Here is a 15766-nt window from a genome sequence, read left to right as displayed (position 1 = left end):
TCACAAGGCGGCACCGCTTAGACCGCCTCCAGTGAGTACAGTGGACTCCAGCCCATCACTGGAACTACGTCCTATTTAGTGACGAATCACAATTCCTTCTGCAACATTACGACAGATGAGTCTTGCGAAGAATGAATGAACACTATGCAGCAAACTGCACTGACCAAGCACCTGCTCGTGGTGGTGGGGTGTGATGGTCTGGGATGCCAGCAGTGCCAATGGACGTAGTCAACTGGTGCGTTTCGACGGGGCTCTGAACACCCAGCGCTATGTGGCTGATATCCTGCAACCTCATGCTCTCCCACTTTTGGCCGCCCCACACGTCATTTTCATGCAGGAAAATGCCAGACCACACACAGCACATTATATGCAGGCATTCCTGGCTGTCAACAACCTTTACACGCTGCCCTGGCCCTCTGTCTCCAGATCTCAATCCAACTGAGTACACGTGGGACGAGCTGGACAGACGGCTCAGAGCTAGGGTCATTGCGCCAGAAAACTTGTAGGATCTGTTCCAGGCACTCAAAGAGTGGCATACCATCCCACAACAAGTGATCACCCATCTCATCAGTTCCATGTCCCACCGGTGCTGAGCGGTCATTGCTGCCCAAGGCGGACACCCCCCCGTACTGATTCTGACTAGGCTCACTGGACAGTACTGTCCAATCACCACACCTTTGAAACTGCATGAAATGTCAAAACAGCAACCTTCATGGCGTAACAAGTATGGACATTCTCAGTTCTTCCTTTATTTTTCTACAATTCTTTTCCGATGGGTAAAAAAAAATCAGTTCAGTGTCATGGGTTGTTGGGTTTCTTTTTTTTTTAAACAGTAAAAAAAAAAAATATATATATATATATATATATATATATATATATATAACACTACATTATATATATCTATATATATATATATACACACACATACATGAGACAGAGAGAGAGAGAGAGTGTGTGTTTAAAAACAGAAAAGAATGTTTAAAAACAGAAGAGCATTCTTGCCGGGGTTTTAAAGATTTTTTTTTTTTTACCAAGTTCATCTGGAAGTGACTTAGATTCTTGCAATAAAAATCACAAAATAAAAAATGATAAAATACCGCTAATAAAAGTTCAGTTTTCATTTTTTTCTTAATGCGACCATAAGACTTCATCAACAACTTGGTATTTTGTTCTCCTCTTTCCCTACTCTTCTTTTTACAGTCAGTGTTTCAGCGAGTTCATAAAACTGATGTGTTACCAAAAAAATTAATCAAGAATAAAAATGCTAAAATTTTCTTCTACCGTATCTTAAGACTTGGGTGTATCATGTTATGTTATGTGTGCTTCTGTCCTAATTGTATGTTAGAGAAGAAAAAAAAGATTAAAAATGTTAAACTTATCTTTTACAATTCAACTTAAGACTTTTGCTGAATCAAGCTTTGTTACTTATGTCTATGTCTAAATACATGTAAAAAACATAAATAAGTAATGGAAAAATGTTTTAAAAAGAGATTTTTAAGAAAACACAGAAAAAAAAGTATTGAAAACAAAAACAAAACAAACTTTCAACCTTAAAAGATTTGGCTAAACATGTGATTGTCACCAGTGACCAACCAAGTTTGTGAAACCTAACAAACCTAACAAACCCTGGTAGGGCCCCATCAATGCATGACTGTTTACAGTTCTTCCAAAACCTAACAAACCTGAGTAGGGCCCCATCAATGCATGACTGTTTGCAGTTCCATATCTGAAACTTGATAAACCCTGGTAGGGCCCCATCAATGCAAGACTGCTTCCAGTCATTCCATGTGCAAAACCTGACAAGCTGTGGTATGGCCCCATTGATGCTGGACTCTTTTCAGTTGATCTATGTGTGTAACTGGACAAACCCTGGTATGGCCCCATCGATGCTGGACTGTTTTCTGTTGATCCATGTACGTAACTCGACAAACCCTGGTATGGCCCCATCGATGCTGGACTGTTTTCTGTTGACCTATGTGCATAACTTGACAAACCCTGGTATGGCCCCATCGATGCTGGATTCTTTTCAGTTGATCTGTGTGTGTAACTCGACAAACCCTGGTTTGGCCCCATTGATGCTGGACTGTTTTCTGTTGATCCATGTGCGTAACTCGACAAACCCTGATATGGCCCCATCGATGCTGGACTGTTTTCTGTTGATCCATGTGCGTAACTCGACAAAACCTGGTATGGCCCCATCGATGCTGGACTGTTTTCTGTTGACCTATGTGCGTAACTCGACAAACCCTGGTATGGCCCCATTGATGCTGAACTGTTTTCTGTTGATCCATGTGCGTAACTCGACAAACCCTGGTATGGCCCCATTGATGCTGGACTGTTTTCTGTTGACCTATGTGCAACACCTGACAAACCCTGATATGTGCCTGGTGCCACTGGTGTTTTAATGTCTTCAGTTCTTTCTGTCGTTTCAGTATCGTATTGGCAGGACAGCTGCAACACACACACACACACAAAGTTAAAATACAAGTGTAGCAATGACATTTTATGCTTCCATAGTCTGCTATACATCTTTTCTTACACACACACACACACACACACACACACACAAAGTTAAAATACAAGTGTAGCAATGACATTTTATGCTTCCATAGTCTGCTATACATCTTTTCTCTCTCTCTCTCTCTCTCTCACACACACACACACACACACACACACACACACACAGTTAAAATACAAGTGTAACAATGACATTTTATGCTTCTATAGTCTGCTGTACATCTTTTCTTACACACACACACACACACACACACACACACACACACACAATAACAAAATATATAAAACTGCCTACCTGAAATGCTATATTTATACTGTAAAACAATAGGGCAAGTAAAAAAAATAAATAAAAAAATAATAACGAAAAAAGATTTACAAAGTCTCCAAATGTGTTTAGTGACCAATGCATATACCAAACAGATTTTAGCTGTACTGCCTGTTGCAAAATCAGCCCACACCTCCACATTGTTTCAATCAATCAATAACAGTTAATGGCTACAGGCATCACATCCTCCGTTGCAGACATGCCTACCTCCACAATGTGTCAAGCGCTACAACTTCCAAAAGCCATCACTGATGGCACCAAAAGGAGGGGAGGGAAATAACTGTGGAAGGCTGAACATTCACACATTTGATCCAGAGTAGTGTCATCTCTTCACCATTTTCTCACTGTTTGGATGATTGTTCTGGATATATATATAAATATATATATATATATATTTTTTTTTTTTTTTAATTAAATCTTGAGTCCATTTCACTTTTAGATCAAATCATGAGACCTGTTAGACAAGGAAGAATGAATCACCAAGCAAAATCTGGTTCATCTGTCTAATCAGAAGCAAACCAACAAGAATTAACTCACTCGGGACGACAAGTTTTCTCCCTTGCTTTTCCCCACAAACGGCCCATTTGTAGGGGTTTGGAAAAAATTACAAAAAATACAAAATACTGTGTAAGAAAATGAAACTTTCAGAACTGGTTTATTACGTATTGAGCTATTACATATAAAACAATCAAATTTCTCATCTTATTTTTACAGTTTTGCCATATGTAGAAAATACTGCCAATTTTTCACCCCGAATCACCATACCCATGCTCGCTTTCTGCATTAAATTCGCTTTCTTCTTCATCATCATCCACCTCTTCAATGTCCGACCCTTCAGTTTGTAGCATTTCAAGTACTTCGGCAACCCTAAAACATTGCCGTCACTGCCTTGTTCGCTTCACAACATTCTGAGAAGAGGCCGCTTTGCTAACAGGCTGGCACGCGAGCAGACGACCGGTCAGTGACTTTGCCAGCCTGAGTGCGAGACAGGCCACACATCCCAGGCTGACCAATCATACCATTCGATTGTGGAGTGACCCAGAATCTGCTTGGCTAATCACAAAATCACGTGTACAGCGCATGATGGAATTTTACTTTCAGAGAATGCTATTCCATTCCTTCGTCCGAAACCGAATACGTTTTGTGTAGGAATGCGTGAGCATTCCTTCGTCCGGAAAGAGTTAATAGAATGTTACCACTGATAATGATATTGATAACAGAGCAAAATCAATACTGGCAATTGTAAATGCAGGTAACATTATTGCAAAAACAGAAAAGTACAGATAAACTGACTGGCATTTTTCACTTAAATTATACATTTTTTATATTGTTATAAGGCATTCATAATAGAACCAGTCAGCCAGAAAACTATCATGTCATATTCTTTATAACAATATATTTTTCTGTTTCATACTTAGACTTAAGATAATTCATAAAACTGCACCCATTTGGGAGCACTTGGTTTAACTTACACTTGAACAGAAAAAATTTTGCAAGGAGTAAAATATAGTCAAGCACTCTGTTGTTTATTTAACATGCTTGTCGTAGCCAAACAAAATCAAACACATGCTGAAAGATAATTCTGAATTACCATCAGTGCAATCATTTAAAGTTGTCTGGATGTTTTCTCAAAAGTGTTTAGCACGGGTGCAGTCCCGATCCGGATATATATTGATTTATGACTTGAAACCCCACTTTCTATTGTTTACTTTCATGGCAGTCACAGGGCTAATATACACTCACATCTCACAGTCAGTAAAGTTCTGAGCACATCGCACAGCTGAAGACAACACTCACACTTTGCCTTAGGAAATGCTTTGCACGCATGATTTACCTCCCTGCTCAAAAGTCTTTTCAGTTTATTCTCACAGTATACGCTTCCCTTCGCCGTTACGTTGGTTTGGCAGATTCATTTCCTGATTGATTGATTGATGTGGATACTTATATAGCGCCTATCCTCGGTCAGAGACCAAGCTCTAAGCGCTTTATATACACGGGGACATTTGCACCACAGGCTGCCTACCTGGGTAGAGCCGACTGACGGCTGCCACTGGGCGCTCATCATTCGTTTCCTGTGTCATTCAATCAGATTTCAGACGCACACACATACACACTCAGACATGTAACATTTTACATGTATGACCTTTTTTTTTTATTTACTTACCCCGCCATGCAGGCAGCCATACTCCGTTTTCAGGGGTGTGCATGCTGGGTATATTCTTGTTTCCATAACCCACCAAACGCTGACATGGATTACAGGATCTTTAACATGCGTATTTGATCTTCTGCGTGCGTATACACACGAAGGGGGTTCAGGCACTAGCAGGTCTGCACATATGTTGACCTGGGAGATCGGAAAAATCTCTTTCCTGGCCTCTGTAAGTTTCATGTTCTGAATGAACGCAGGAGCAGCACATTAAAACTGCTGCTGCGAATGCCTGGGGGAAAAGCCAGATTCCCCCCCCAACCCCCCTCACCCCTCCTCCCCTGAAGCGCCACATATTTTCCAATTTTCATAATGCAGACACATTTTTGTTGGTCTTCCGGAACAAACAGGAACAGGTCAGAAAGGGACACAAAACTTAAGTTTAGTACAATTCTTTTATAAATTTTATATTATTTTCTTGATCAAATTGATACCAGACCAAATGCAGAATTAATCTTTTCATGTCTATGTTTAGCAAACCTCTTTCCAGTCAATAAATAACAAAAATGCACAGCGTCTCTGGAAACAAACCATAGTTAACTTTTATTTCTGCAAGCATTTCTTGTTCAGCGAGTGCCCAAAGATTGTGTATAACTGGACACGTATAATAGAAAGCATTCAATACCAATTTTCACTGCCAGAAGAGCAATTATTTTCCGTAACATCAATTATGTGAAAATGAATCTTCAGATTGACATACTGTGATATATCCCACTAGGCTACCTGGCTTTTGGGGATCATCCCAATGCCAACTATCACAGAACCCTCATGGCAGACAGTGGGGGATGATTGTAACTTTGGCAAGACCCTCTCCACTATAATCAAACTCCAGGCCATACAGTCAGAACAGCAGTTGCCTGCTCTGCAACAGACTGGACCCTCTGCATAGAGGACAAAGTCAGTCATTGTCAACACAAGTTCTGTACCTCTAACGATGAACTGCTTATTCTGATATCTCTTTACTCTAAACCTTGTTGCTTTATATTTTTGGTGTTTTTTTTCAAGTGCAAATTTATCAAATAAGGTCGCAAGTCAGGAGCATTACAGTTTCTATGGAAGTAAAATCGTTCAATAGCTTGAATGAAATCAGTCGCTGGCAAAAATATTCATTTCCATTTCCAACCCCTTGACTCAAGCAAACTCACATTCAAGCAAAAAAACAAGACACTTTTGTTGCTTATAGAAATTATACCTTTAATAAGTCACAATGCATGTTATATGCATGGGCTGTGAACAACAAAAAAAAGAGATAATTTTTGTTGCCCACCTGTTTTTACCTCCAATATCTGAACAAAAAGCTTTCTATCAGCTGCCCTTAAGTAGCAAGCAAGCAGTCTATGTTTAATAGCTATGGCATAAAGCATGTTATAAGCTGCCAACAAAATTAAAACACAAAAAAAACCTACATTTTGTTGCCCACCTGTCTGCACCTTCAATATCTGAACAAAAATCTTATCACACGCCATGCCAGACAGGATGCAGGTAGTCCTGGGTGCTGCTCCATGTCGCCGCAGAGAACAAGTTGGAGAATGCTGAAGAAGATCGTCATCGGAAGCACCCCCACAGCGCCTGAAGCAGCAGCTCTGGTCTCACTCCCCGAAAACCTCTTCGACATAAAATCAAGACAGACTGATGAAGGAAGAGCCACAAGGTTTCTGCGAGTTCTGAGAACCAGTGAGGCTCCAGACGGCAGTGTACCGTGCGATACCGCTGGCAAAGCAGCTCGACAGTACTACTCAATTTGTCCTGTTCTCAATCGTTGGTGGTTGATTCCATGTTCTAGTGTTTTTTTAAGACGCCAAAGTCACCGCAAAGTATATTGTACAATGTTTTTCATTTTCAGTAAAGTGCTGTAAAAATAAAATAAGAATGCCATTTTTTCAAAGTACTACCTACCACGTGAACATAAGCGCAACAACAAAATCTTTATCAGTAACAAATAAAACTTCTATTGAGTTGTGCTACAAATTAAGATCTATTATACCAAGTGAACAGAATCATTCCTTGTAAACAAAAATATTCCCGAGTTTTCTACTACATAAAAGTTTCATTTGTTGAAGTTAAATTTCAAATCATGAAGAACAGCACTGAAATCAAATGCACAGTCCACAAAGGTCTCAGTTTAAACTAACACACACAACAAAAGGTACACACAATTCATGAAAGAAATTCTACTGCACAGATTTTCAGTATTATAATTCAAAAAACGTCTAATGTGCTGATGGTTGGTCATGCCCGTCCTGTCTGTCAGAACATGACAAGGGCATTTGAAAAAAACCAGACACAGTGTATATCTTGCAGCATTTCGTAAGCACTTGGACTGTGCACGGACGGACTGTGTATGCCACACAGTCACCACTGACAGTGCTCATACACAACACCATCCCACCTGGAACCTGGCTAACAAATGACTCTCCTGAAGACAGTAACGCGACTCGATAGCAGTAACACAGCAAATACACTTGTCACAAAACTTCGAGTTTCGACAATGCCATATAAACGATGCAATAGTGAATAAAAAAACAGCCACTGACTGTCATTCTCTCTCACTGCACTGACCTTGTGCACTCTCAATCAGCCCACTAATGGATGAAAACATCAATGTGTGCTTCAACACAGACTATCAGGCTGACTGCTTTTTATGTTCTCTGTACTTCAAGTGACTTCCCTGTCACAAACTTGTTCACCAGTGAAAGGTTTCAAACCGATACCGAAGGCGGAACACTTCACTGTAGTTGATGACAAGCTGATTGTGAGAGGAAAGCGGAGAGAGAACAAAAACAAGAACAAATTTTTATTCCTTCAGGCGGCCACCAGCCCATAGGAAAGGGTCTCTTGCAAAAACAGTGTACATCTTTGGCATACGTTTCATGTCCGTGACTGTCTTGTGAAACTACAAATTGGTGTGTTACCAATAAAAGGATCCAGGTGGTATAGGTCCCTCAACAAATTCCAGTTATTTATGTACAGTCTGTAAAAATGATGAATCCGAACACCACTTCATTCATGTGTGTCCCTCATATACCAGTATCAGAAACAAGTACTTACCAGGTATTACCCAAGATTACACTGAAATACTGAAACATGATCTATTCAAAAAAATATGTTGAGTCTATAGATATGTATCTTTTCTATGCTCTTTGTCATAGACAACGGTTTAAAGATGTGTAATTTGACCTTTATGAACAATAGTTTGGTCTAAGTTACTACTCAATTGACATGAAGGTGGAGGGAGACAGAGACAGACACGGAGAGACAGAGACACAGAGAGAGAGAGAGAGAGAGAGAGACAAAGAGTGAGAGAGAGGTGTGTATGGGTGTATGGATATGTGCGAATGCAAGTGCGTGAGTGATTGTGTGTGTGTGTGTGTGTGTGTGTGTGTGTGTGTGTGTGTGTGTGTGTGTGTACATGCTCACTGATGTTAGCATGTCCGTTCCCTTCACTTCTCTCTGACAACCAACCAGAACACCGAAACAAGGGTCTGTTAGTCAATGTCCCACAAAGTGAAGACATCACCAGGACTGGTCTGTGCAGATTCACTTGCAGATGTAACTATGTGTGAGACACTTGCACTCTACGACTCACCAGTGGTGATGTGAGGGACACTTGCACTATAAAACTCAGTGGGTGATATGAGGGACACTTGCACTCTAGGACTCACCTGTGGGCGATGTGAGGGACACTTGCACTCTAGGACTCACCAGTGATGATGTGAGGGGCACTTGCACTCTAAAACTCAGTGGGTGATGTGAGGGACACTTGCACTCTACGACTCAGTGGGCAATATGAGGGACACTTGCACTCTAGGACTAACCTGTGGGTGATGTGAGGGACACTCATACTCTTAGGACTCACCAGTGGGTGATGTGAGGGACACTCATACTCTTAGGACTCACCAGTGGGTGACGTGAGGGACACTCATGCTCTGGGACTAAGTGTGTGATGTGAGGCGCTCTCGTCCTCTCCGACTTACCGTTGGGAGACGTGAGGGTCACTGGTTCTCTCGGACTCACCAGTGGGTAGTGGGCTGGGCACTCATACTCTATGATGTACTCTGGGAACACCTGGCTTCCGTCATACACTGCCAGATCCTCCGCGTGATTCTGGTCCACGCCAAAGCAACTGCACAGATGAGATACAGATTGATGAGATCATACACACACACACACACACACACACATTGCCAAGATTAGTTCAAACTTACCTCTTTTGTTTTACTCCTCGGCTTTGCTTTTGTTTCATCAGCATTTTTTAATGGTTGCATTGTCATCCTTATGCTTAATAATCTCACACCATTTTCTATACATACAGTCAGATATTGCTGTTAAATATCTTATGCTGGTAGAAAATATAAAAATTTTTCCACCTCTTTTTGCGTCATGTTTCAGTTTCCATTTGGAGGAGGCGTCAAAACGTGTGGATTGATCCATTCATGCAACACTACATCTGCCTAGAAATGCTCTTGAAAGGAGCAGACACCTGCCCATGGCACACACCCAACACAATGGTCAGGGTTTTGCAAGCTACTGAAATGTATAAAACAGTCCAAAATGAAATGCGACAAACAAAACAAATACACAAGTTAATGCACCAAAATACGATCAAGATTTTTTTTTTTTTTTTTTTTAAACACGCAGAATTAGAAGGCAAATAACTGAAGCAATACGAACATCTTACATGGGTCACAACTGACTAAAGTATGGTGAGTGCAGTCTCACTGTTGTGCATAAACACACACACATACACACATGCATATTAGTAGCCCGTGCTGTTCAGCTGGAGAGTTATGGCTGGGTCTTACGACTTCAATCAGAAAGCTCAACAATAGGCCTTTATTTCTTAACTCTTTGGAGATGCGCCGAAGCGCCGGCGCTCTGCCCGCTCAGAATGAAGTGCCTAGTGTAGGATTCGGCGGATCGCAGAATTTTTTTTCATACACTCAGCAGTGTTCAATTAAAGGGAAACTAATCAGGCTGTCTTGAGGAATCAGTCTAGGAAAAACTGAGTTATTTCCCCTCGACCGTTAACTGCATGAAAGGCTTTTTTCTTAGACTTTTCTGGACACAACCACACACAACACACACACACACACACACACACACACACACTCGAGACATCTCCTCCATAACATTCTTAGTTTTTTTTAATTATGAAACTTACCTACATCACAAGCATGGGTGACACAGGACAGGGGAAGTAAAGCTGGTCAAACTAATATGGAATTGTCTCTTCCTTTTTCTTTTTTTTTTGCACTGAATATTTCGGGCTACTACAAACAGGTGATAATGACTGGTGACGACAGACATGTGAAGATGTTAGATAACAACAGACAGGTGAAAATGTTAGGTAACAACAGACAGGTGAAAATGTCAGGTAATCATTGGACAGGTGAAAATGTCAAGCAACCATGTAAACGTCAGGTAACTATACACAGGTAAAAATGTCAGGTAACCACAATGTCAAGTAACCACAGACAATGTCAGGTAACCACAGACAGGTGAAAATGTCAGGTAACCACAGGACAGGTGAAACTGTCAGGTAACCAGGTGAAACTGTCAGGTAACCACAGACAGGTGAAACTGTCAGGTAACCACAGGACAGGTGAAACTGTCAGGTAACCACAGACAGATGAAACTGTCAGGTAACCACAGGACAGGTGAAACTGTCAGGTAACCACAGGACAGATGAAACTGTCAGGTAACCACAGGACAGGTGAAACTGTCAGGTAACCACAGGACAGATGAAACTGTCAGGTAACCACAGACAGGTGAAACTGTCAGGTAACCACAGGACAGATGAAACTGTCAGGTAACCACAGACAGGTGAAACTGTCAGGTAACCACAGGACAGGTGAAACTGTCAGGTAACCAGGTGAAACTGTCAGGTAACCACAGGACAGATGAAACTGTCAGGTAACCACAGGACAGGTGAAACTGTCAGGTAACCAGGTGAAACTGTCAGGTAACCACAGACAGGTGAAACTGTCAGGTAACCACAGGACTGTCAGGTAACCACAGGACAGGTGAAACTGTCAGGTAACCAGGGGAAACTGTCAGGTAACCACAGGTAACCACAGGACTGTCAGGTAACCACAGGACAGGTGAAACTGTCAGGTAACCAGGGGAAACTGTCAGGTAACCACAGGACAGATGAAACTGTCAGGTAACCACAGGACAGATGAAACTGTCAGGTAACCACAGACAGGTGAAACTGTCAGGTAACCACAGGACAGATGAAACTGTCAGGTAACCAGGTGAAACTGTCAGGTAACCACAGACAGGTGAAACTGTCAGGTAACCAGGTGAAACTGTCAGGTAACCATAGACAGGTGAAACTGTCAGGCATATTGATAACCATTTTCAATTTACTCAATGTTTTATTACCAGACAAAGTCATTTTTTTATGATCTGGCTGTCAGTCCATGTTACACACTGGCAAAGTCTTTATATTTTTAAGCCATCAAATGCTTTCTATTCTAAAACTTTTTTTTTTTTTAATGTATGGTAATCACAGTTGGGAAAGTTGTATTCTGAAATGGTTCTGCCTGTTAGCTGACACATGGCATTCAAGGAGACTGTAGCAAAGGGAACACAATGGGAAGATGGGAAGGATTATTCTGACATAGTTCACTCTGATAAGCAGCATTCTAAAAATGATATAGAAAAAAATAAATAAATAAAAAGAAAATATCGGTTAACCATAGATATATCTTCTAAAAAGCAAACAAAAACAAAAAACAAAAAAAGCAAATGTCAAGTAACCAAAGACAAAGTCCTGCAACGGATCTAATATAATCTGATGATTCCTTTCATACAGTTTGGGGGTTTTTTGTAGTTTTTTATTGTTTTTTGTTTTTTTAACACAAGTGCTTGTTACTTGCAGATAAATAGATAAATACCCGTCCTAACAAATTCTCTTGATACATTCTGGAAACAAAACCCCCCTTTTTTGACTCACTTGTGTAAACAAAGTGAGTCTATGTTTTAACCCGGTGTTCGGTTGTCTCTGTGTGTGTGTGTGTGTGTGTGTGTCCGTGTGTCTGTGTGTCCGTGGTAAACTTTAACATTGACATTTTCTCTGCAAATAATAATGGAATTTTTATTTATTTGCAAACGTTTTGGTGCAGATAGTAAAAACGGGAAATTACTCTGTAATTAATGCTAGGGGACTTAATTTATCACAAGTGAGTCTTGAAGGCCTTGCCTCTCTTGTTTCTTTTTTTTTTTTCTTTTTTTGTTGTTGCACACTTAGCACAGTTTGTTACCCAAGCCAAGACATACCTGTCATAACGTCGCTTGGAGTTCCTTATCCTTGGAGGGCTCCGGTATGTACGCTGCGCCGGCGCCGAGTCCCCCAAAAGCACTTTGCAGAGAAGCATGTAGTGGCGGCAAGCCGACTTTTTCGGGGGCCAGTTGTACAGCTTGGAGATGGAGCGGAGAGCATCTGGCACCTGCAGCAGGTTCTCGGCAGCTGTGGGGTTCTGGCAACTGCCCATCAACTTCGGGTAGTAGTCGTTCGTGCTGCAGTCTGTGTAACGGTCTGAAATCCTGCTCCTGCGGGCGAAGCAGATAGCTTCAACAAGTTAGAAGTTAGTGTCTTCGTTATTTTGGATATGTACATATATATGTATATATATCTATGTATGTATACAAGTTTTAAAGACATGAAGAGGCTACTGTTGATATATATCTAAACATGCAAACACTCACTCATACCCACACATGGAAACGACAAAATGAAGGGTGAAAGAGACACGCACACCACATTCTGCAATACACACTAAAAACCTATGGAAATTCAAACCCAGACATACAAGTATTAACTAAACACAAGAAAATAACACACACAAAATCGTTTATCATTATAAAAAAAACATTTTTTTAAATTGGGAATCAATGCATTTTCTTCCTCATCAGAGCACCTCTCAAAAAAAAGAAAAAAAAAACCACAACAAAACCCAAAACACCAAGACTTGCATAGAACTGAGGCCAACAAAACTTTTTTTCTTTTTTTTTTAAACACCTACCAACAACAAAACTTGACAACATACTTGTTACCATGGCAAGCGAGTCCAGAAAAGCCACACTTACCATACCCAAGACAATTGCTCTTCTCAGGAAGAAGGAATCCAGTCGTGCAGATGCTGTCAATATGCAGTCGTTTGGTGCCATGGAAAAGTTTCTCCTCTTTAACCCGCCTGCCACGCTCTTTTTCCATTTCCAAGCGTTTTCTGCTCAAGGAGAAAAAAACTATATCATGCCAAAAAGTCAACTGCACCAACAAATTATATATATATATATAAACACTTAAAGAAGAAAAAGAAGAAGAAAAAACAAAAACACAGACACAGAAAAAAAGGGAGATAATCTAAAACAAAAACTGAACAGAAAAAAATGGTTATGTGGAGAAAAAAAGACTAAGAGAAAGATAGATGGACGGATTCAAGCATGCATGCATATAGATCTACCGGTACATACTACTTTACTAGTGTTGGCCTAGTGGTAATACGTTCACCTTGGAAGGGAGGGAATCTGAGCACACTGGTTAGAATCACACATATGCCAGCATTTCCTACCCCTCCACAAGACCTTGAGTGGTGGTCTGGATGAACCAAGGTCCCGAGTGCAGCGTGCACTTTACACACCTACGAGGACCCACAGCAACAAAAGGGTTGTCCCTGGCAAAATTCTGTCAAAAAATCCACTTTGATGTGAAAACAAATAACTTGCAGGCAGAAATATAATGCAAAATTGGGTGGCACTCTTAACTGTAGAGACACGCTCTACATGGGGAGATCAGCCAAAATTTCACACAAGAGAAATCGACATAATAATACAATACATTATAATATGATATAGATAGGCAGGCAAGCAGATTAATCAACTTATCCTCCTGCAATTTTGTTACAGCTGGGACTGACACAATGAGCCCAGGAGTGACAACTATTGTGAATGATGAACTCTGATTGGCATAAAGCTAACACCAATAAAGTGCAAGTTTGATTTCATGGTGGTGTCAAAGTGTGTGTGGACTGATCCATAATCAGTACAGTAGATCCGTTCTCAAATTTGAAAAAAAAAATCTGATCTTTGCATAAACGATATCCCCAAAGAGCTGGTCAGGCCTTAAAGTAAACTGTAAAGGGACCTGTGTGAAGGCACTGGACAGACTGAAAACATGTACATACGTAAATGAATGAACTGAGGTTTGACAATTTCTTGTATATTTCCACAGGATTTGTAAAGGTGGATAATTTATCTTCCAACTCAGCATAATCTGTAAAACATGTTCCTCCATAGAAATCAAATGATTCGACTTCACTGACTATCTCCTCTTTACTTTTACACTACCTAAACTATCTCCTTTTTCAGCTTCACAATAAATAATATCCACAACAGTTTAAGGACTTCAAAAAATATATATGTTCACTTTTCTCTACGAGCACTGGACCTTTATAATTATATATGCAAATTTTCTGCTCACGGGGAAAATATATTAACACTGACAAAGCACTGCACTTCAAACTATTCAAGTTTCCAGTTAATGAAGTTCTCCCTGAACCAGCCATCCTCTACCTCAGTACCTGGCCAGTCATGCATCCTCAGATCCTGGGTTTGAAATCCACAAAGCAACATGATTGGGGTTTTTTCTAATTCATGTGATTTATTGGTCAGTCCCATAACCCCTAAAAGAATAACTTCAATAAGTGAACATATATATTCAGTATTGTATCAAACTGTTTGGAGAGAGGAAAAAAAAATGTATAAAAAAATCTAATCATATCAAACAGCGGAACTTTTAAAGTACAAGATCTTCACATCAATAAACTCTAAACTCAATTGCTTTTCATGAGAAAAAACAGTGGGAAAGAGACAAAATCAGACAGGACAGAAAGACTGAAAATACAAATAGACTGACAAAATATCCATACCTATCAATATCAGATTCATACACATGAAATCATTTTTGTAGAAATGGACAAAATATGCGCGCATAATTATGTCTATAACAGATTAACTTACTGTTTATATATTTGCAGCAACTCTTCATTGTCCACACGGAAGAGACGCCTGATCATAGCAAAATCGTTTTCCATTTTCCAGTGGAATTTCTTCGCCACTCTCTGAAATTCTCTGGTGGTCATCTTCACCATCTTTCCAGTCACCTTCACCTTCCCAGTCACCTTCCTCTTCAGAGCCCCTAGGGCATGGTCACTGTTTTGCTTGGAACTTGATCTGGTCTTCATTGTACAATCTGTCTAACGGCAATCAAATCATGATACAATTGTACATTTGTATAGCACTTTCAAACATCTCAAAACACTTTACTGTTTACAGCACATTAGACACCAACACACAAGAACATACACACATACATACAGACATATATATACATACATATACATTATATATATGTGTGTGTGTGTGTGTGTGTGTGTGTGCATATATATAGATATATATATATATATATATATATATATATATATATATATATTGAAGAAAAGGATGTGTAGTATCTATAGAATACAAATAAATGTAATACCTGAACTATGCATGGACCACTTGAAAAATAACATTCTTACAATTGTTTTATAAAAGGTGTGAGATCAACCGACAGATTAAAAATAAAATAGGCAGTAAATCCAGGTTTGCACAGCTGATGAACAAAAAGCTCTCCCCAGTTTCTTTAGGATTCAGGAATGCAAAAGATTCTATCA

General features: G+C 40.1%; 1 protein-coding gene across 4 annotated transcripts; it reads right to left on the bottom strand.

Annotated features, from left to right (window-relative positions):
- Window positions 1-936: 936 nt before the first annotated feature.
- Window positions 937-15307, bottom strand: LOC143288073 (uncharacterized). 4 transcript variants are annotated; one of them, XM_076596346.1, is made up of 5 exons: window positions 15072-15307; window positions 13140-13279; window positions 12330-12602; window positions 9023-9171; window positions 937-2451 (listed from the first exon to the last, which is right to left on the bottom strand). In XM_076596346.1, the coding sequence occupies exons 3-5, from the start codon at window positions 12542-12544 to the stop codon at window positions 2429-2431; spliced, it is 387 nt and encodes a 128-aa protein (XP_076452461.1). In that variant the 5' UTR covers window positions 12545-12602; window positions 13140-13279; window positions 15072-15307; the 3' UTR covers window positions 937-2428. The 4 variants fall into 4 exon arrangements, with proteins under 4 accessions (XP_076452461.1, XP_076452458.1, XP_076452462.1 ...); XM_076596343.1 differs by having other exon boundaries at window positions 9063-9171; XM_076596347.1 differs by lacking the exon at window positions 937-2451 and adding an exon at window positions 6433-6654.
- Window positions 15308-15766: the final 459 nt, after the last annotated feature.

The sequence above is a fragment of the Babylonia areolata genome, chromosome 12 (assembly GCF_041734735.1).
Source record: "Babylonia areolata isolate BAREFJ2019XMU chromosome 12, ASM4173473v1, whole genome shotgun sequence".
Taxonomy (NCBI): Eukaryota; Metazoa; Mollusca; class Gastropoda; order Neogastropoda; family Buccinidae; genus Babylonia; species Babylonia areolata.
Note: the sequence above shows the minus strand (reverse complement) of the source record. Positions and strands in the feature narration are given on the sequence as shown.

Coding starts and splice junctions, on each gene's coding strand:
- LOC143288073 (XM_076596343.1), bottom strand. CDS start 12,544: ATGGGCAGTTGCCAGAACCCCACAGCTGCCGAGAACCTGCTGCAGGTG. Junction 9,172..12,329: donor TCCAAGCGACGTTATGACAG/GTATGTCTTGGC, acceptor TCATCTGTGCAG/TTGCTTTGGCGTGGACCAGA. Junction 2,452..9,062: donor GCCCAGCCCACTACCCACTG/GTGAGTCCGAGA, acceptor TGTGTGTTGCAG/CTGTCCTGCCAATACGATAC.